This window comes from Sorex araneus, chromosome 1 (assembly GCF_027595985.1).
Source record: "Sorex araneus isolate mSorAra2 chromosome 1, mSorAra2.pri, whole genome shotgun sequence".
In the NCBI taxonomy this organism is placed as follows: domain Eukaryota; kingdom Metazoa; phylum Chordata; class Mammalia; order Eulipotyphla; family Soricidae; genus Sorex; species Sorex araneus.
The window spans coordinates 66,804,811-66,827,974 of record NC_073302.1 but is presented as its reverse complement, the minus strand read 5'-3'; the positions used below and the strand labels follow the sequence as shown (position 1 = coordinate 66,827,974).

At 38.7% G+C, this 23,164-nt stretch overlaps 1 protein-coding gene across 1 annotated transcript; it reads left to right on the top strand.

The window, feature by feature from the left end:
• The first annotated feature begins 4,097 nt into the window (after positions 1-4,097).
• Positions 4,098-22,642, top strand: CD274 (CD274 molecule). The gene is made up of 6 exons (XM_055123841.1): positions 4,098-4,149; positions 5,830-6,171; positions 12,889-13,176; positions 15,296-15,400; positions 19,084-19,143; positions 22,401-22,642. Exons 1-6 carry the CDS (start codon positions 4,098-4,100, stop codon positions 22,421-22,423), a joined length of 870 nt encoding a protein of 289 aa, XP_054979816.1. The 3' UTR covers positions 22,424-22,642.
• The last annotated feature ends 522 nt before the right edge of the window (positions 22,643-23,164 follow it).

Below are 23,164 nucleotides of genomic sequence, written 5' to 3'. Positions count from 1 at the left end.
TAGTGTCTCCTAGACGGGTTGTCATTACCTCCATACTGCAAGCCTCAGGCCAGTCTGTTGTAGCTTTTTATTTTCTGGAGGTGAGGAGGGTTTGGTTTTTGTTTGTGGGAAGCCACACCAGGTGGTCCTCAGAGCTTACTTCAGGTTCTGCAGCCATGGATCACTCCTGGTGGGCTCAAGGGATCATATAGGACACAGGGGATTGAACAAGGTTGGCCACATGCAAGATAAGTGCCCACTGTACTATTGCTCTAGTCCCTATTTTAGCTTTTTTGATCCCAGAGAGTCCTAAATTTATAGGGTTGGGTTCAGGTTGGAGGGAGGGGCAGAGAAGGGGCACAAAGTTGCAAAATGTTTTGATTATTTGATTGCATAGTGTTTTATCAAATAATTCAGAGAAATCAGAAAGTTCAGTTTCTTGCAACTATATTAGAAGATTTTATCTAGCAAATATCTGAATGAGTTAAAGAGGACAGATGGTGAGGAAGAGAATGACAACAAGGATAGATGTGGATGATAATGAAGTACAATCTTAACTCTGAAAATACATGCTTCAAAAATCAGTCAAGTCTGGGGCTAGAGCGATAGCATAGCAGGTAGGGCGTTTGCCATGCATGCAGCCAACCTGGGTTCGAATCCCAGCATCCCATATGGTCCCCTGAGCACCGCCAGGAGTAATTCCTGAGTGCAGAGCCAGGAGTAACCCCTGTGCATTGCCAGGTGTGACCCAAAAAGAAAAAAAATATTAGTCAAGTTATATTTTGAATGTGCTATACAGCAACAAATTCTGAAAGGCTTCCAGTTCCCATGCTGGCCCCTTTACACTCTATTCTTCACACCAAAGCTTAGGGATATTTTTTATAACATCCATCAGTAACTCCTGCTTTAAATCATCCAATGACTTTCCATATAATTCTCCTTTCCTAAGTCAAGACCCTTTTCATGATCTGACCCACCAAACTCCCTCACAGTACTCTCCAGGCGCAGGACTATTTTTCCATCCTTAGAATTTGCCGTGTTTGTTCCCTCCTATGGCCTTTGTATTTGTTGATTCATCCACCAAGAATGCTCTTTCTCATGATTTTATTATAGTTCTCCCATGATTTATTTTTAAAATTTCACCTTATGAAGAAATTTTATCTGGACCCTATAACTAAAGGAAACCCACATCTAACTATTGCCCCTTACTTTTTTGCCTTTCTGTTTTTGTTTGACTTTGATTTTGTTTGTTTATTCTTCTGGGGAAAACTAGGCAAAGTTCAGGGGTAACCCCAAGGATAGCGCTTGGGGGTAACTCTTGGCAGTGCTCCAGAGACCATGCAGTGCTGAGACCTAATATGATCCAGAGTTTCCACATATGAAGTATATGCTCCAGTCCTTTAAGGAACCTATTGTCTGGCCCCTCTTCTTCATTTATTTATTTGTAGTGGTTGTTGCTGTTGTTGTCTTCTTTTGTTTTTAGTTTGGGGGCAAACATGTGATGCTCAAGGATTATTCCTGGCGGGGCTCAGGAGACCATATAGGTACAAAGTCAGCCACATGCAAGTCAAGCACCTTACCTGCTGTACCATCTCTCCCATCCTCCTTTTTCGTTTTTAATAGAACTTTTCAGCATCTGAAAACTTGTTTGCTTATGTTTGAAGTCTCTCATGGACTGGAAAGGATTGCTGACCTTCCTAGAAAAAAGGAGGGATGGTGAGAAACCATTTCTTCTTGTTGTATAATGAGTCATTAATAACATATTAGTTGCACCATTATCCAGCTAGCCAGTATCTGACTATAATTTGCCTTTAAGTAATTGCTCAATCATACCAGGAAACACAAATTTATTGATCTTTTCAGAGTAAGAATTGTGAAGACTTTCTAGACTTTAAATTGATCTTTCTTAAGAACCAAGCATATGAAACCCAATCAAGGATATTAACTCTGTATCTCATGGGGGTTCAATTTAAAAAAATGGAGGGGGGGTGACTATAATGAGTATGGTTTGATTTTTGCTTATGATATCCAACCTATGCTTTCACACAGATGGGAAATTCTTTTTGAATTTGTGGTTTTAATTTGCAGGTTACATACTCGAAGAACTTTAAGGAAGTAACAAAACCCCACCTTTAGCGCAAATACCACTTTCTAAAATAAAAACCAAAGCCACGTGGGCTGGTCTCTACTTTCTATGAGCTTTAAAATTCTAACCTGCTGTATCAAGATGTTTCTTACCTTCTAAAATCCCTGGACTGAAACATAAACAACCTGATTTTAAGTATCTGGATTTAAGCTCTGCGTAGTCTGAAGGTAAAAACCAAATAGGGGTGCTTTTTCTTTTTTTTTAACTTTTTAACTGGGGGTTGGGAGGGGTGGTACTTTTTGACATGGATTTGTTTTAAGCCTTTGTTGACACAGCAGACACAGAAGACGCTGATTTGCATGCTTATCCTGGAAAGGAACTTTTAGAAAAGCTGCTGTGGTTTCGTTTATCTTGGTTGTTTATTCCTAGGGTCCGGGTCCGCTATTTTCCCTACTTTTACTTTCGGAAAAGCCGCTTCTGACACGCACAGGGGCGGCACTGTCGGGCGGTAGGCGGGGCCTAGCTAGGCAGTTCTACCTGTTGCTGCGATGGGCACAGGAACCCGGGAGTGCACGCCGCCTGCAGTCTGCGCCTGCAGGTAAGAAAGCTCCTTCGCCCGGAGTCTCCACTGTTCTAACGTCCCCTTGGACACTTCAAAAGTGGATGGGCTCTAAACCTGTTGTTTGGAAAGGAAGAAGGAGAAGGGAAAGAGTAGGCGATATAATTGAGGGTGGGGGCGGGGACAAGGGGGGACAGTTACCTGTCAAAACAAATAAGAACAGGTAATAGATGTGGTCTTTTGTCCTATCGTGTAATCATAGCAAAGCGTTTCTGCGCGTTAGTGAATATGGCCCTGAAGGTCCCAGTAGACACTTTCAGGACGCAACAAGTCATCATGGACCAGCAGCATCTTCTAAACTGACTTGCTGCTGTAAACGCCAGTTTACCAGACTCCAGATCTTCGCTCTTGATACTGGAAGGGAGGAGGAAGAGAGGTGGGCACCGGCTGGAGGGGGAGCGGTAGAGGAGAGGGAAACATGCCGGTTTAAGTAGCATGTCTTCCACACATTATCTCAGATCTATGTCAGAGTTCAAACAGGGCTTGTGTTATAACACAGATGGTAGTTCAAATACAGTTGCTCCAGTTTGGTAGAATTCTAAGCAGAATGACAAAGTGAAAAACAGGATCTAAGGAGATGCCCCAGAAAGAATAAGTACAGGTCATTCACATTTTACTAGGCACTGATTGACTCCAACTGTTTCTCCTTCTCACTCCCTCTACTATCAGTAGAATTGGCTTATTGAGGGACTGGGATTTATCATTTGGGTCAAGATCAAGTGAGGAACAGAAGAGACTTTGTTTGTTTGGGGGCACACCTGTCAGTGCTCAGGGACTATTCCTACCTCTCTCTTAAGGAATTACCTACCGGTAGTGGTCAGGGAGCAATATGTTGTGTGGGGGATTGCAACCAGAATCCCAGTAGAGGGAGACTTATACAAAGCAAGTGCTTACCTGCTATACTACCTCTCTGGTCCAAGAGGAGACTTGATAGATGGCACCCGGGGAGAACTAGCATGGCTAGTATAGTGATGTGAAAAGCTTGAGTAATTAAAGGTTGGAATGAATGGATTCAGGTGATGTGGGTGAGAAAGGTGAGAGATAGGAAAGTCAGATAGTATTTGCTTTGAAATTTTGCCTGATGCAGTTATGAATTTCCAAATATGTAACACCACAAAAAATTACCATAAAATAGAATTTTGGATGCACTATTTCCTTCTTTACTTCTTTACAAAGGTATTGCAGGTTTCTTTTCAGGGCTTGTCTTTAAATGCAAAAATTTTTTATCATAGCAGGTTTTTATTTGGCTTTATGTGGTTCTGAGATATTAAATTCCATGCAGAAGAATAATTCATTGCTCGGTTATTAGAAGCTCTTTCAATTATAACTACCATGTGCTATATGTCTAGGTATTCAGTTATTGAATAAAGCATTTTCCTTTTTGTGTTTTCATAATTAGGTCATTCCAGAGAAATGATAACATTTAGCATCTTTATACTCGTGGCCTACTGTCATATGCTGAAAGGTATGGGTTTTCATTTAAACCTTTCATTTAATTCTATATCTTAATATTTTAACTATAAATTACACTAAAATAATAATTTTAAATTGATATTCACTTTAGAGAAAAGACATTCAGTCTTTCCTCCTTTATTTCAAAAGCATAAGCCAGAAAATCTGGTCTTTAAAAGAAAAGGGGGCTGGAGCAATAGCACAGTGGGTAGGGCATTTGCCTTGCACGCGGCCGGCCTGTTTCCTATTTCCAGCACCCTGAGCACCGCCAGGAGTGATTCCTGAGTGCAAAGCCAAGAGTAACCCCTAAGCACCACTGGTGTGACCAAAAAGAAAAGAGAGAGAGAGAAAATGAACAAACTTAAAGAACAAAATCAACCCTGTATTTGTTTGCTATCTTTTCTAGGAATAATTACTGAAAATATCTGTAGAAATAGCCTGGTTTCTTTCCATTTCTTTGTTTGGGGAGGAGCAAGTGATGTTTAGGAGGCTTTGAGGGCCTCACTGATGATTCTCTGTCAACTAGGTTGGTGGTCAAGGCAAGAGCAGTTGTCCTGTCAAATGTACAAGATATGGGAATTTAAGGAGGGTTTTCTGGATGATGCCAGAATGGGGTGCTGCTCAGACACTGCTAGGTCATCAGCAGTGCCTAAGTCAGCCCAGCAGTGCTGAGGGCCTCAGAGACCACACCTGGTGTTGTTGGAGGGCCTCCAGGACTGTGCCTGACAGTTCTCTGAAGTATATACCATGTGGTACCAGGAAACAAACCCAGATCAGTTGATTGCTGACTGCAACCTAACCATTGCACTATCTCCAGGCCCTTGTTTGTTTGTTTTAAATAAGGTAAGCATCTTCTTCATTACCCTGTTACCTGATTTTTCATATATATATATATATATATATGCATATATATATGTGGAAGAATTATAGTATCAATGAAAATGTCAGGGAAGTGCACTCATAGTATTATCCTGAGACCTTCCTTAAATCCCCTTCCCCTGTACATTTGACGAGACAACTAACCAAGTGTATAGAGCTGTACAAAGAGAGCACTTTCAAAATCTGCCATTCATGCTATGTACATGGTAAACAGGTGTTCAGTCAGAGCGTGGACATGTTTGGAATATCCACATGAAACAGTCTCCCTGTTATAAGTAGCCCATCATATAGTATTTTTTTAATTTATGTTTTTATTTTGGAATATTAAGATTTTTAGCTAATTTTGTTATTCTTCAGGCTCAGGTAGAATATCACTAGACATGTTTCAAACCCATTGGATAAAGTATACAGTTTTAGGGAAATCCTTAAACATACTTATCACTTAATTATTTCTAATAATTCTCTATACCATTCCTTTAGGTTTTATTGGACCAAATAATATGAAATAAATTTGTTATATGCCTGCCAAGGGGGTAACCTAGGAAGGAAGGTGGTGGGAGAGAACCTGAACATATAGGTGGAGGAAAGGGTACATTGGTGGTGGGTTTGGTGTTGGAATGTTGTATACCTGAAACAACTCTATTGTGAGCAATTTTGTAAATTACAGTGTCTCGATAAGCATTCCTGAAAAAAAGAAAAAATACTTATCACATATATAGCCACATAAAATGTTTTTAAACTCTGCACTAACTCTGTACTTTTTTTTAGGTATTTTCTATCTTCTGAAGATGATTGATCATCTTTCTTTTTTCAGCATTTACTGTTACACTTACCAAGGACCTGTATATCGTTGAATATGGCAGCAATGTGACAATTGAATGCAAATTCCCTATAGAAGAACGTTTAAACATGCTTTCATTAATTGTCTACTGGGAAATGGATGGCAAGAAAATTACTCAGTTTATGAACGGGAAGGAAGACTTGACCGTACAGCACAGTAACTACAGACAGAGGGCTCATCTGTTAAAAGACCAGCTGTTTCTGGGAAAGGCTGCACTTCAGATCACAGAGGTGAAAATGCAGGATGCAGGGGTTTATTGCTGCTTGATCAGTTATGGCGGTGCTGACTACAAGCGGATTACTTTGAAAGTCTACGGTAAGAATTATTATAGAGAAAAAGTTACATCCATACCCTGGTGCTATCCATATTCCAGTTTTGAGAAATTTTTATTCTTGGCAGTCTCACTTTATTTTCCAAAAGAACTGTGGAAGGACTGTTCCTTCAGTCATTCACATACTCATCCTAAGCATATATTTATTGAGTACCTCCTGTTTGACCATCCTTGGAGATGCAAAACAACAAATGACCAATGTATTCCATAGTATGTTTATTTTTCCTAATAATAAATACCTAGTCTTTTTACTTTTTTATCATTTTTTAAAAATACATAATGTTGCAAATAATTAATATACTATGGGAGGCATAAAAATAATTTTTACCCTCCTCCAGTTAACCACCATCTTCTATGAGAGGGAATGCAAAGATAATAACCATTATTTGAGTGCTCCTTCGGGAATTATTTTTATTCAAATTCATTTTTTTAATGCTTGTTAGGTCTGCTAGCATTTTTCTTCCTTTGAATGTCTCTGTGTCAAACCAAAACAAATACTTAAAACAAACCCATTATCAGCTTTACACCTTAAAAGACTTACAGTCAACCTATAAAGGCAAAATTAATCATACCAAGCATATAGTAAACAATTTTCAGAGTTGGTGTAGACCAGTATTTGTCAACCATTCTCCAACCTTGTTTCTTTCCTCTTGTCTGTCCTACAAGTTGGCTTCTAGTTTGGTGTATTCACCCCCACCCCCCCCACACCACTTACACAACTTTCACTTGTGGTTTCCTTGGAATATCCTGGGATTGACAGTTGAGAAACACTGGTATAATTATGTTACTGTGCATGTATTCATCTTGAAAATCTATACTGTTTTTTTTCTTGAAGTATGGAAGAGGAACTGTGAATTACAATTCCTGGGTTCTGACCCACAAATGTGTCATCAGGTCACCTGGAGTCAAAGTTTTTGGATTATAACTAGCTAAATAAAGGAAAACACCTTAGCTAACCACCTCTACTTTCACTGTTAAGATTCAGAGGACTCAAAGTTAAGAGGATTCCAGGGAAGTCTAGCTAATTCAAATTTCCAAATCCCGCCCAAAAGAATCATCTGTACAGATATTCCCCAAATGTCACTCCTGTCATTAAGACCCCTTCCATAGTGAGTTGTCCTTGAGGTGAGTTTGCTGTCCCTAATCATAATCTTCAGATTATATGCCTGCCTCTTTATTTAATGATGATTTTTCAAAAATGACTGAGATTAAATTAAATTAAATTGTTACCCCTTGGCCTTATCATTGCCTACCATCATCAAACTGAAAGTCAATAAGTAGAAAAAGTTCACATTTATCATGAGGGAGTAATAGATCATTGTAAATTCCAAATCATGTAGAAATGAGAAATACAACATTTTATGGCTCACTAATGTGCTTCTGATTCAATTAATACAATGGTTGTGAAGAAAATTACACTAGTGAAATAAGTTTAATTTTAATTACATTTTACCATGTAAGCTTCTCTTGGAGGATTGACAGTCATGAAAGCCGTATGAGATGTGATAGGATTCCAAGTTGGGATTTTCAACTTTTCTTCAGTCCATCAATACTAGACACCTAGTATGTTTCAAACACTAAGAAACTATGAATAGCATGTGTTATTGGATCTGGGATTAGGAAGAAGAGCATATGCCTGGCAGTCAGAAAGGAATATAAATAATAAATTTCTGTTTCCAGAAAGGTCTCTTCTAGCAGACAGGAAGCACAGCTATTCATGAGTTGTGAAAAAGAATGTTTTTCCAGGTCATCTGGGATCTGTAATTTGCCTTGAGGCTATGCAATTTCCTTTGAAGAAAGAAAAATCTAGAGCACTAAAGTGTTTGTCAAGCAGGCAGCTCTGACAAAACAATGTCCACTTAGATGTGTGGGTTGGCTTTGTTTTTCCATTTCATTTTGTATTGTAAATGACTACATTGGCATCCTAGTCTCAATTTAGCTTGCTGTCTTTTGCATTAAATGATTTTGGGCATTGAATGGAATTATAACCTCCCCCCCAATTTCCCTCCCCCACTCCCCTGCACTTTACAGAGGAATGCAGGAGGAAGTAGAACCCCTGAGTCACCATATACAAATGATTTCGCTCTGGTCTTCTCTTCCCATCACTGCAGACATATGGTAACACAACTCCCCTAGGGATTTTACTCACCATGGGATTTTAAAGATGAAGCATTTCAAAACTGAAATTTGAAAGAGTTTAGTTTTGGATTTAACTCAATAATATCACTTAGGGTGTTATTTTATCTTTTGTATTTAATTTAATACAAGTTTCTCAGGTACCCAAATTTCAGTTAAAAATGTTTTTTCTTGGGGCTGGAGAGATAGCACAGCGGGTAGGGCGTTTGCCTTGCACGTGGCCGACCCGGGTTCAAATCCCAGTATCCCATATGGTCCCCTGAGCACAGCCAGGGGTAATTCCTGAGTGCAGAGCCAGGAGTAACCCCTGTGCGTTGCCAGGTGTGACCCAAAAAGCAAAAAAAAAAAAAAAAAAAAAAGTTTTTTCTTAATTGTCACATCTAATATCAGGAAAAGTATATACCCCTATGTATTTTTAAGACCTTAATTTATATTAGGCAACTGAAAAAAAAATCCCATAAAATATTGCATTTCTGGGGCTGGAGTATATTTGAACCGACCCGGGTTCAAATCCCAGTATCCCATATGGTCCCCCAAGCACCACCAGGAGTAATTCCTGAGCACAGAGCCAGGAGTAACCCCTGAGCATTGCTGGGTGTGACCCAAGAGCAAAAAAAAAAAAATTGCATATCTATCTGATTAAGCTAATTTGTTGATATGGAACAAGGATTAATTGCTTTCATTTCCCCCCACCAAACCCATCTTTTCTCCAAATACACCAACCAGCTTTGTTTTTCTCAATGACATTTATCCCTACTTAATTTATCATGTAGTACAGCATATAAATTTATCTACTTTACTTATTGTCTCTTTCCTCTTTCTAGAATATATGTTTTTCAAAGGCAAGGGTTTGGTCAATTTATTCATTGCTATGTCCTTAGGCTTAGGGCATAGCAAATAATAAAGTAGTAGTAGAACAAGATCACATAAAAAGCATTTTAATAAATGAATGAAATAGTCCCTTAAGCCTGAAATTTTTGAAATATGAATAGCTTTGGGTATGTGAAAATCTGTTTCAAAGACTATTTTTAGGAACTGTCAATACTTCCTAAAGAATACCATGGTAACAAGAGGAGATGGAAGAGGAGCTCTAGGAGTTATATAGTAGTAACTATCACTTATGTTATATTTATATACCAGGTACTAGCTAGAGTTCTTAGCCTATATTTGCTCACTTAATCTTCAAGTGATAATATAGAGTAATGATTTTATTATATCAAAGATATACCTTTTTCTCATTTTACTATCACTGAACACCAACTGTGTTTTTCAATAGATGGCATCTTAAGTTCAATGATACATAGAGTTATTATATATCATTTTATGAATGAGAAAACTGAGTTCAAAGAAATAAAGTATTTACCCTAGTTCACTCACTTATTAAGTGGTGAAATCCGGTTCTAAACTCAAGCAACCTAGCTCTGAAGTCAGTGCTTTAAAGACAGTGATGTTTTTCTGCCAGTCTTTTGCTTCTCTGGAGTGTGTAGGGTTATGTATTGGTTTCAAAACTGCTGTAGGGGGCAGAGAGATAGTACTGGGATAAGGTGCTTGCCTTGTACTCAGGTTGAACCCTGGTTTGATCCCTGGCACTGTATATTGGCTCTGGGACACTGCCAAGAGACCCAAAGCACAGAGTAGGAGTAAGGCCTAAGTATAGCCAGGTGGCCCTCCCCCCAAAAAAAAGAGGAAGAAAAAATACAGGATTTCTTGGTCATTAATGACTAGGGTTGACATATTGCCTTGAACTAGAAAAGTAAATTCCTTATAGCCGTATGACTATAAGTATATTCCCCGTAGCTAACATATATATGCATGCATGTTGAATTAAGATTCTTTACTGTTATAAGGAATTTATATTTTTAAAAGGTGAAAAGTGGAACATAGCCAATTTAGAAGCTTTAATTTAATACACTTTGAGTTCTACCAGTGTAAACCATTATCAGTGTACCAAATTTATACATATTATAGACATGAAAAAACATTCTCCTTTGTTCTGTTTTATTAAAAATGATCTTTAAAGGCTAAAGAAAAGCTAATTGTTTTTCTTTAATACTTTATTATTAATTGTGATTTTAGGTCATTCAACTGTGTATTATGGGCTGGAGCAATAGCACCGTGGGTAGGGCATTTGCCTTGCATGCAGCCAACCCGGGTTCGATTCCTCCACCCCTCTCAGAGAGCCTGGCAAGCTACCAAGAGTATCTCGCCCCCACGGCAGAGCCTGGCAAGCTCCCTGTGGTGTATTCAATATGCCAAAAACAATAACAACAAGTCTTACAATGGAGATGTTACTGGTGCCTACTCGAGCAAATCGATGAGCAATGGGATGACAGTGATACAGTGACAGTGACTGTGTACTATAGGAACTAGATTCTGTTATGGCCATGTTATTTCATGAAATAGAATTGGCAGATTACTTTCCTATACCCTTTCTTTCCTTTGTTGTTGCAGTGTTGCAGTGCACTGAGTGACTTGAAGCAGTAACAGGCACCCAAGACAGTGAGGCAAGGCAGCACCTTGTTCACTGAGTCACCAGTGGATTTTTTTCCCCAATTTTAAAAAAGAACAACAGATAAAAGATTGAAGACTTACAAAGACCATTAATTATTATTTTTTAAATTGTAATTATGTGCAGTTCTATACTTTTCCCATATTTAGGATACAAAAACATCATAGCATTATTTGTTTTGTTTGAACCTGGCTATTTTGCATTATATATCTGAGTGTAGCGTATAACAAAGCCATTGTTATGTCTTGGTAAAGTATTAGGAAGTTGACTCTAAATGGACTACTAGTAGATACACTAAAATATTAGTAACAAAATAAAAATTTATACCAAATAATAACTTGCCAACTATCTTGTAATGAATAAATAGATGTCATGGTCTTAAGCCATAAAATGCACTAAATTATTTACTGGAATTGTCAGTACTCTTGATCTTAAGTCAAGTAATGATTTAAGTAATGATTTAAATTTAACTAATTTTCTACCTTGAGTATGATATTTAAATTATTTATTAAAATAGCTAGGACTTTAGAAGTTTAGAATATAAGTATTAAAAATATAAGCCATTTGAGATAGCTCCAAAGGGATGATGTGTCTGTCTTGCACATGCTAGACCATGCTCAGTTTTTAGCACCACACCCCCACCCTCCCAGCATCCTGTGTGTGGTCCGGATGGTTCCCAACACTTCGAGGCTGGTGCAGTACCACAGGACCAGGTTGGCTCTCACTGAACAGTCAGGGCCGAGTACCATGGGAGTGACCTCATGAGTACTATTTGGGAGTCTCCCACACCAAATAAATAAGTATCAGAATGTGGTATTCTGGAACAGGGAAGATCCTAGGACAGGGTAAAAAGGGCATCAGGGTAAAACTAGTTAGAATTGAAATTTAGTTAAGTATGAAATTTAGTTAATAGAATTGTACTAATATTGTCTCCTTAGTTTTGATAGCTACACCATAGTAACAATATAAGATGTCAACAAGGGGGAATTGAACAACAAATACACTGAAATTCTATATATTCCTTCTAACTTTAAAAAACATGTAAAACTTCCAGAAGAAAAAAGTATATTTAATGTTTTTAAAGTTATCATCCAAGAACATGTATCTATTTTGTTTTTGTTTTGTTTTGTTTTTGTTTGGGGTCACACCCAGCTGTACTCATGACTTACTCCTGGCTCTGCACTCAGGAATTACTCCTAATGGTTCTCAGGGGACAATATGGGATGTTAAGTATATAATCCAGGTGGAAAGCAAACTCCCAACCTGTTGTACTATTTCTCTGGGTACATGTATTTATTTGTACAATGACTTACACTATATTCATTCTAAGTTTCTCGTAATTGACTTAGAGTCAAAAAAGTGGATAGTACATAAAAATCTGTTTTTCTGTTAAATAATGTTAAGCCAGTAATAGTAGGTAACTAGAATATTTCTGTAGATCATTTACAGTATCAAAAATATTTGGGAGTAAATTTTGCATTTTAATGTGTTAACTTTATGTAAAAACTGTATAATTTTGGGGCTGGAGTGATAGCACAGTGGGTAGGGCATTTGCCTTGCACGAGGCCGACCTGGGTTCAATCCCTGGCATCCCATATGGTCCCCCAAGCACCTCCAGGAGTGGTTCCTGAGTGCAAAGCCAGGAGTAACCCCTGAGCATCGCTGGGTGTGACCCCAAAAAGCAAAAAAAAAAAAACTGTATAATTTTACTGAAGAATGTACAAAAATGTGAGTAGGGAGCAGATCTATTTTATATTTTGTTAGAAGGACTGGTTTGTATTCTCTTGAAATTAATCTATATATTTACTTTCATACAACTAAAAGTAGCAGCGTGATTTTATAGCAAGATTCCCTTTAAGCCCAAATTTGGTCCAAGTATAAATAGAATCATTGAGCTGGAACTAGCACAGATTCTCATTGAGTCACTGAACATTAAACAGATTTTCTGAGAATCAGCCTGTATTGATAATTTTTCTGATGTATACAACACCGACCCATGTGTCTAGTTTTATATTAAATGAAGAAAATTCTTGATTTCTTTTTGCTCATGACCTAGCGCCATACCGTGAAATAAATCAAGAAATTTCCAAGGATCCTGTTACCTCTGAATATGAACTAATGTGTCAGGCTGAGGGTTACCCTGAAGCTGACGTCATCTGGACAAGCAGTGACCACAGGGTCTTAAGTGGCGAAACCACCACCATCACCAGTTCCAAAAGAGAAGAGAAGCTTCTCAATGTGACCAGCATTCTGAGAATCAATGCAACAGCCAATGACATTTTCTACTGCACTTTTCGGAGTTCACCAGATGAGGAAAACAGAACAGCTGAATTGGTCATCCCAGGTAAGATTCTTAATGTCTCAAAATGTCCCTGGGGTTAAGGAGATGTTTCAGTGGTAAAGCAATGCCAAGTATTTGCAAGACCCTAAATTCGATCTCCAGCACTATAGACCAGTCTCTCCTACTGCTGCACTTGCACTTGACCTTGACCACCACTAGCTGTGTGTATTATAAAAATAAAGTTAAACAAAATGAATTGTGAAGTATTCAGAGAATGTATCTTGTTTCCTTGTGTCCATTCAGCCATGTCTTATATCGCGCATGAAATGATCTGAGACTCTCACTTACATAGATGCAGCTATTTCTCTTTTGTCTCACTTCCTCACAGAAATGACTAGTGACATGTGGAGTCTGATGAGAGCCTTAGAAACATTTACAGAAAGTGAGATAAGTCAAACAACAGAAAAAGAAAATCTAGAATTATTCTATTAACAAAGCAAGCCCCAAAAGTTTAGAAACATAATGAGAAGCCCTTATTGGTATCTCAGTTACTTCTGTAAGAGTCACTTTAGTGGCTTTAGTTTTCTAAAGAGTTTCTAAGAGTCACTTTAGTTTTCTGCCATTGAAAAACTTCTTTTCTTTTATTTTTTAATTGAATCACAGTGAGATACACAGTTACAAAGTTGTTCATGATTGGGTTTCAGTCATACAATGTTCCAAAAACCATTTTTTAATAACTACTTACTGGAAGACCTAGAATAACTCACCCATTTCTTAATCTATTTTATCATCTGTGACCTAGAGATGTTTTTAAAACACCTAACATGTCTACATGATCAAACTTGTTTGAGTCTCAAAGAAAATAGTCATGAACAGGCTTTGTAAGTTATTGGATAAAGACTCACTGCTTATGAGTCTTTAGAAACTTAAACTAGGTAGCTGGAGATAGTGACTAGTGGTGGGAGTTAGCAATCACTGAGCAATTTCCTGTTCTTTCTGAAAGGGATCATAGATTTACTAGAAGCACCATGACAAGAGTACGTGTTCAACTGCAAAGGAAGGAAAAAGAGCAAACACTAGTTCCTAATCATGGTTACAGATATGGAGAGGTAAAGAAAGTTCAGGGGCAGTGTCAGTTTGCCTTGTTTCATCTTTGCTATGTACAGGAGGTTGCTAATGTCTGTAATGAAGAATGTAAAAGGAAGTGAAAAAATCAAGGCTGCCATTTAGCATTGGACATGCTGAGTGGTACTGTGCTAAGTACAAACATTAGTCTCACAGTTTATCATTGTTTTCAATTTTTAGGTTAATTAAAGAACTTCTTGAAAATATCTAAGCTTGTGAATAGCAACAGACTTTAACTCCAAGTCAGTCTGCTTTGGGGGCTGTTTTTTGTTTGTTTAGAACTTACTGATTGAGGTTCTGTGATACTATTTGTGATGGTTTCCTATGCACATAATCCCAATACCACAGCCTTCACCAGCATATCCACCTCCCTGCCCCAAGGACCCCAACATACCTCAACAACAAAGTTGTGTATATCAGTTCCCCTGTTGTGTTGCCTTTGTCCCTTTGTTGCTACTTGCTGTGTATCTTTAAGTTCCACATATGAGGGAGATCATTCTGTACCTATCCCTTCTTTCTGATCCAAGTCAATCTGTTTTGAAGGCTCGACTTCTTTATCCTGCTGCTCCCATTTCCAGAAACGTGACATAGCTCCATTCCAGCTACTCACTGCTCAAGAACTCTATTTTTTTTTGTGGAGCACACCTAGTGACGTAGGGGTTACTCTTGGCTCTACACTCAAGAATTACTTCTGTAGTGCTTGGAGGAGCATATAGGATGTTGGGAATTGAACCCAGGCTGGCAACGTGCAAACCAAGTGTCTTACCCATTGTGCTGTATATTCCAACCCCTGCTCAAAACTTTTTAAAGAAAATTAACTCAAAAACCCACAGCCCACCACTGGATCTAACAGCATCATGTAGCCAGGCGTAAGCATTGAAATTCTAGGTCCAGATAACCAGGTCAAGTATCGAGAGGACTCTCCCTCTTTATGCCATTTCCCCCATGACCAAAATTAACCTAAAACTCTGTAAGTTAAATTTTAAAGTTGATTAAACCTTTGACTCATTTCTATCAATATTTTATCCTTAGTATAAATTTTTCTTTTGTTTTTCAGAACCACTTGTGATTTCAGAACATCAAAGGGCTCACTGGATAAGTCTGGGAGCTGTCCTGTTGTTGCTCCTTGTAGCCGTGGCAGTCATCTGTCTAAAGACAAATGGTATTTTCTTTCATGCAGTGGTCTCCACTGGTGATGGGGGTAAAGTATGCAAGTGTCACAATGGCAGATAATGGGCAGAGCCGGGAATGGGAATGCTGAATCTCATGTAACATGCAAGACAGACCCACAGTAGAGGAAGGAAGTTGCCCAGTCAGATTGCCTACATGTTGCTCCTCTTGCTGTAGTCTGACTGGTTTTGCTGTTTTGCAGTACCACTAATAGTGAGTAAACACTTGCTGCACTTCCTAGGGACTCAGAGTTAGATTGTGACTTCAGGGAACCCTGATTTGCCTTTGTAAGGTGGCACAAAGACATTTTGCAGTTCAATAGCAATTATAGTGAAGCTGGGTGGGGTTGCTGGGTGAGAAAATCTAGCATACAGTGTATATGGTAGGAGAATGAATGTGTAAAGAAGTCGAAGAAGATCGGTATCATCTTCTCTTTCTCAATAATACAAATAAATACAGATTTACAGGAGAGAAAAGTTTAAAGTAACTTATATTTAAGTTGATTCTTGCATTAGTTGCACTATATTAATTTATTTACTTATTAGTTTGGGGGCTTTCCCCAGTGGTGCTCAGGGCTTTCTCCTGGCTCTGTCCTCAGGGACCACTACTAGCAGTTATCAGAGGACGATATGTGGTATCAAGGATGGAACCCAGGGTCAGCTGCATGCAGTTATCCGCTACACTATCTCTCTGTCCCCTAGTAACACTATTTTTTAAAAATTTTATTGAATCACCGTGAGCTGAAGTGATAGCACAGCAGTAGGGCATTCACCTTTCATGCGGCCGACCCGGGGTTCGATTCCTTCGCCCCTCTCGAAGAGCCCGGCAAGCTACCGAGAGTATCGCGCCTGCACAGCAGAGCCTGGCAAGCTACCTGTGGCGTATTGGATATGCCAAAAACAGTAACAATAAGTCTCACAATGAGAGATGTTACTGGTGCCCGCTCGAACAAATCAATGAGCAATGGGATGACAGTGACAGTGAATCACCGTGAGATAGTTACAAGCTTTCATGTTTGGGTTACAATCACACAATGATCAAACACCCATCCCTCCACCAGTGCACATTCCCCACCACCAGTATCCCTGGTATATCTCCACCATCCCCACCCTCCCCCTGCCTCCATGGCAGATAATATTCCCCATACTCTCTCTCCATTTTTGGGCATTATGGCTTGTAACACAGACACTGAAAGGTCATCATGTAACACTATTTAAACTGGTGTCTATCTCTGTTTTCACCTGCTTGGCCAATGGCGTGTCAGCTTTGAAGATACCAGTATCTTCAATGTTGTGGAGGGTTTTTCCGACCTTGTCTTCAATGTACCTTAGGGATTCTGGTCTGATGTTGAGGTCTTTAATCCATTTTGATCTGACTTTTGTACATGGTGATAGGTGGAGGTCTAAGCCCATTTTTTTGCATGTAGCTGTCCAGTTTTGCCAGCACAATTTGTTAAACATGCTTTCCTTGCTCCACTTCACCTTTCTTGCTCCCTTATCAAAGATTAGATGGTCATATATTTGGGGGGATGTGTCAGAGTATTCAACCCTGTTCCATTGGTCTGCCGTTCTGCCTTTGTTCCAGTACCAAGCTGTTTTAATGACTACCACTTTGTAGTAGAGTTGGAAGTTGGGGAGGTTGATTCCTCCCATTTTCTTTTTCCCAAGAATTGCTTTAGCTATTCGTGGGGGCTTATTGTTCCATATGAATTTCAGGAGCACCTGCTCCATTTCTTTGAAGAATGACAAGGGTATCCCTATAGGGATCACATTGAATTTGTACAATGCTTTGGGGAGAATTGCCATTTTGACAATATTAATTCTTCCAATCCATGAGCAGGGGATATTTTTCCATTTCCTCATGTCTTCTTTTATTTCCTGAAGTAGCGTTTTGTAGTTTTCATTATACAAGTCCTTTACCTCCTTAGTTAAACTGATTCCGAGGTATTTGATTTTTTGAGGCACAATTGTGAACGGAATTGCTTTTATCATGTTGCTTTCTTCTCTCTATTTGCATATAAGAAAGCCATGGACTTTGGGGTATTGATTTTATAGCCTGCAACTTTACTATATAAGTCTATTGTTTCTAGGAGTTTAGGTACCATAAATGATAAAAACAGATTCCACTGGAGAACTGTGATATTTGCCAAAGACTATTTTGCAAAATTTCTGACTCATGTAATCTTACAAATATTTTCATGTGGTTAATCAATTTTCCCTGGAAACAGCTACAATTCAGAAAACAAATCTATTCAAATAATTTCCTCTCATTTTCTGATTCAGAATGAACATTTCTTCAATACTGTGCAAAATATACCAGTGGATTTTTTATTTTTTGCTTTATGGGTCACACCCAGCGATGCTCAGGGGTTACTCCTGGCTTTGCACTCAGAAATTACTCCTGGCAGTGCTTGGGGGACCATATGGGATGCCGAGGATCGAACCTGGGTCGGCCGCGTGCAAGGCAAATGCCCTACCCGCTGTGCTATCGCTCCGGCCCCACCAGTGGATTCTTGACGATATGTATGTAGGATTATCTGATAACAATAGAAGGAAATTCACCTGTTGTTGAAAAGTTCCCTTACAGCCCTTTAAGAGGGTGGGAAAGTGGTATAACTGAGGGAGTAGAAGTCACCTGTTTCTAAGAACTAAATAAATTACCAAAACCAAGGGAGTTAACCAGAAAATAAAAATCAAGTTTCAGTAAGAATGGTAAGATATTTGTTCATTTGTCCAAGAAGGTGATGATTGCAACTTGCAAGTTGGATCTTTCACTGTGAAAAGTAATTCATTGTTAGTAGAAATGGCTAGAAAATAATGTCTAATACTGTATCACAAATATAAAAGTAGCCTATTACTTAGGGAATGATGAAAAATAAAAGTACATATTCCTAGAGATAATCTAGAACAAAAGCATACTTTTTTTCTTTTTGGGTCACACCTGGCGATTCACAGGGGTTACTCATGGCTCTGCACTCAGGAATTACTCCTGGCTGTGCTCAGGGGACCATATGGGATGCTGGAAATCGAACCCGGGTCGGCTGCATGCAAGGGAAACGCCCTACCCACTGTGCTATCGCTCCACCCCCCAAAGCATATCTTTTATAGGCTAAACAAAACCGAAAACATGAGCTCTAATACAACCACTAAAACTTTGTAATGTGCCTGTTAAATTACAGGTGGGGATGGGATGAAGGTTGGGGTGGTGAGGGAATATGGGAACACCGGTGGAGGGTAGCTGACACTGGTGGTGGAACTGGTTGAAATATTATACGCCTAAAACTCAACTATCTATAACTTTATAAATCACAGTTTTTTAATAATAATAATTATAATTATAAGCCTGTATTTTTAACTTTTGGAATAAACTGTTAAAGAAGTCTATTGGGTCTACTGAGATTCACAAGGGATTGAAAAACCTTGAGTTGTTTTAAGTGTAGTAAGATACTTTTATTTAGAGAAATTTACTTAGAGAGAGAAGATGAGTGAAATGAGAGAGAGAGAGAGAGAGAGAGAGAGAGAGAAACAGGCATCTCCAGAGGAGGAAAGACCGGATGGTGTGAGATGTGGGCCAGGGTGGAGAATGAACTGGAACCTGGAATTTAAACTTGAGTCACTGTGTATAATGTCGTTTTCTTATGTTAAAAAGTTATTTTTTTTCAATTTTACTTTTAAGTGAGAATGGCTGATGTAGAAAACTGTTGCAATCCAGATGTCAACTCAAAGAAACAAAATGGTAAGTATATTATCAGGCACCAGGGGGGTGGAAAGTAAATGTAATGATAAAGAAAAAGTTAAAATCATAGTGAGGAAAATATGTCAGCTATTGGCTTTCTTCCTTTTAACCATGCTTGGCTCTAGGAGCTACTAGCTCCTCAAGCCTCCTAATTCTAAGAACTCCCTTCGTCTGAGGTTGAGAGCCAGTCCCTGGGAGCAGAGCGTGAGTAGCTCTGGGGGAAGGATTTGGGTGGCAGAGGAGAGAAGCAGCTTGTCCCTGCTAGGTTTTTAATATCTTCATATTAATATGTCCCTGCAACAGGGGACTAAATCAATTGATATCAAAGGACAATTTGGGGCGGGGAGGAGGGGGGAGAATTTGAGCAACTATTAGCACTGTGTTAACTACCACATTCCTCATTTAATTCTCTCCACCACCAACCACCAAAATCAGAGGTACATACTAGGATTTTCAAATTTTCTGTATTTTGTGGGGGAAACAGAAGGTCAAGAAGACCAAATACACCGCCAGGAAACTGCTGTGGTGAAGGAAATTACCCCCAAACACTCCTAACAAACTCTGAAATTTAGGGTACACTGGTTTGATGAAAACATTTTACTTTTAACCTGTTCATTTAAATCTGTTTTGCCAAAAATGTTTACACTTACAAAATGTAGGAAAAATCTTCCAATGCTGATTGAACTAAGAATAAAATGATATTAAAGTTTCTAATTTTAAAAAATATAATTAGAAGCCGAACTTTACAAGGATCCAAGTTTTTTTTTAATTGAATCACCATGAGATACAATTGCAAAGCTTTTGTGTTTGAGTTTCAGTCATACAATGATCAAAACACCCATCCCTCCACCAGTGCACATTTTCCACCACCAATGTCCCCGGTGTCCCTCCCCATCCCAACCCTCCTCTGCCTCTATGGCAGACAATTTCCCCCATACTCTCTCTCTACTTTGGGGCATTATTGTTTGCAATTTAGATACTGAGAGGTCATTGTGTTTGGTACTTTATCTAATTTCAGCACACATCTCTCATCTTGAAAGATCCCTCCAACCATCATTGACTTAGTGAAGGGATCCAAGTTTTAAGTAGTCTAATTGACTTGGACAATTTCAGGGATTTTTGTTACGTGGTCCAAGACACTCACTTGTACTGTAAAGCTAATTAGTGAATTTTGTCTGCCTCATCTCTGGGTGAGCAGTCATCCTCATTTGCCCAGAGCTAAGGGGTTTCTCAGGACATGAGGCTATTACTTCAGAAACCAGGACAATCTCAGGAAAAACCACTATAATTGGTCATTCACTCACATATAAAGATAATTGGATATAACTACAATGATTTTTGTAATTTCATCAATGACCAAGATCCAGAGATTATAAGACAAAGCTCCTAGAAGAGAATGATGCAGAATCTCTCACGGTAGAGCCTGGAAAGCTACCCATGGCATATGCGATATGCCAAAACAATAACAATAATGGGCCTTATTCCCCTGACCCTGAATGCAACAGGGACAAATTGAGATGCTATTGGTGTATGCTCAAGCAAATTGATGAGCAATGGGATGACAGTGATACAGTGATTAAAAATTTATTATGTTAGGGGCTGGAGAGATAGCACAATGGGTTGGGCACTTGCTTTGCACATGACCCATCCAGTTTTAATTCTTAGCATTTTGTGCAGTCCCCTGAGCACTGCCAGGAGTAAATCCTGAATGCAGAGCCAGCAGTAAGCCCTGAGGATGGCCAAATGTGGCCAAAAATTCCAAAGTAAATAAAAATGTATTATATCATCTTGCAAATATGTCATATGTCTGTATTTTGTTAATTTTTTTCCTGACTCCCTTCTCCATAGAACTAATTTATAGTTTTGTCACTTTCTAGATACACATTTTTTTGAAGAAAGAAAGCAGGGATTAAGTTTTTTAAGGTGGCTCATGAAAGTTTATTAAAATTCAAATTAACTTTTATCAAGGTCGGATTTTTATCTCAAGGATCCATCCAGATGCCTTTCAAATGGTTCTCGGCACACTTACTCTAAACTTTGCCTTGATATTTCTCCATGGTAACAGAAGGTCTGCCTGTTTTGAAAAGAAAGGTTTTCATATGAAACTTGGTCCTAAAGCCATAGCACTAAGTGACTTATTTTATGGAAGTCTTCTTCTTATTAGTGCTTATGCTGACCAAATGCACACTGATCTGGGGTGGTGCCAGAGCTGGATTTAGAGTTTTGTAACTATATGCTTTGAGCTATGCATCTCCTAGAGTCCCTTGGAAGCCTGCTAGGTAAGAGCTATACTACTTGGTACAATAGTGGACATTACCAATAATTGGGGAACCCAGTGTAATTGTGTAGATTCAAGTTCACTGGTTTTGTGCTAGGTCCAAGAATGTAATATGCTCATTGAGGACATGGCCTGAAGCCCTTGAAATACCAAGTAACTAGCTTTGCTCTGGAGAGTGATGCATGGGAAGATGTGGAGCATGGCACATGGAATCTTTTCAGTTTTGCTATATGAATCTAAAATTGCTTCACAGAGCCAGGGAGATAGCTCAAAGAACTGATCACACACATGCTTCAGCAGAATCCAATCCTTGGCACCACATGGATAAACTCCACTCTTAATTCATTGAATTAAGAGTGAACCTGAACACCTCCAGACAAAAATAATCAAGTCCATTTTTTGTGTAATAAATATCTAACATTTCTCTCAAGCTGTACAATCAGATGGTGGTAGCCAGATACAAGCAGGGATTTTAATAAAGACAGATTCAAAATAGGAAAGACAAACATCATCACCAAATTATTCTGTATTTTATTAGAAGATTGAAGTACATAAAATATCAGTTATGACCTCCAAGCTTCGTAGCACCGCTTTGGTTGAACACAGGTGAAAGTACAAAACTACAAAAAGCCAACTAAGTGGTTAGAATCCACTTAGCCTTTGGGAATTGCTGTCGTCAACATTTAAAAGCCTTTCGACTTCTGCAGAGTTACATTGTTATGTATCACCAGGGTAAAATAAGTAAAAATATACTTATTAGATAATCTATTCACTTTCTTTGTTTACTTTGGGGCCACATCCAGATGTTTTGGCAGAGCTTATTCCTTGCTCTGTAGTCAGGGACCAATCCTGGCAGGGTCAGTGGGCTATATGGGGTGCCAAGGATCCAGGTTGGTGGTGTGTAAAGCAAGTGCCCAAACTGCTTTACTATTGTTCCAGCCTTTCCTCCTTTTTAAAAATTTTCCTTTTTTTTTTGTAGATACACAATTTGAAGAGACATAGTCCAGCATTGGAGCTTCTGATCTTAAAATAGGGACTTTCAGCCTGTAGTTTGAGCTCATCAAGGCTGAGCACGAACAGCCATCGGAATGCCAGCAGGCGGCAGATGATGTAGAACTCAGAATGAAATTCTAGCTTCTGAAAATAGTACCACCTGGAAAGAAAAAGGAAGAGAACAAGGAAAGAAGTAGAAAGGCTCGCCTAAAGGACTTCTTGGTCCTTCAAAGTAATCGGGAGTCTTGTTGGTACATACACACGGAGAAAGAACAATTTTGAAAAATGAGCTTCCATGCAAATTGTCCAACACTTACCTTAGACAAACAGGTTGAGATTTCCTGATTTAATGGTCAGTTTCTGCAGAAGTGCTCACATTGCCTTCACTCAATGTCTTAGTTTGTCTTCTGTGTGATTAAGAGTCCAGTGTTGCAACAGTATTTGAATAGGAATTATTTCTATTTATTTTGAGACTATAAGATCTTGTTGTGCACATGTGTGTGTGTGTGTGTGTGTGGTAGTGAATGATTTCTTTGGAATATGCATTGTAGTAGAACTTAACATTTCTTCACTCTCCTTTCAGCATAATGATTTGTGTATACCCAGTAAAATGCAAAATATTTGTAGGTTGTTTGGTACCCTCTGTAAATAGCAGTACATAGGAAATATAGAGTACAAGCCATAGGTGTGCATAGGATATTATCTATTTAGTATCCTATAAATCATATGAATATTACCTATTTATTACCT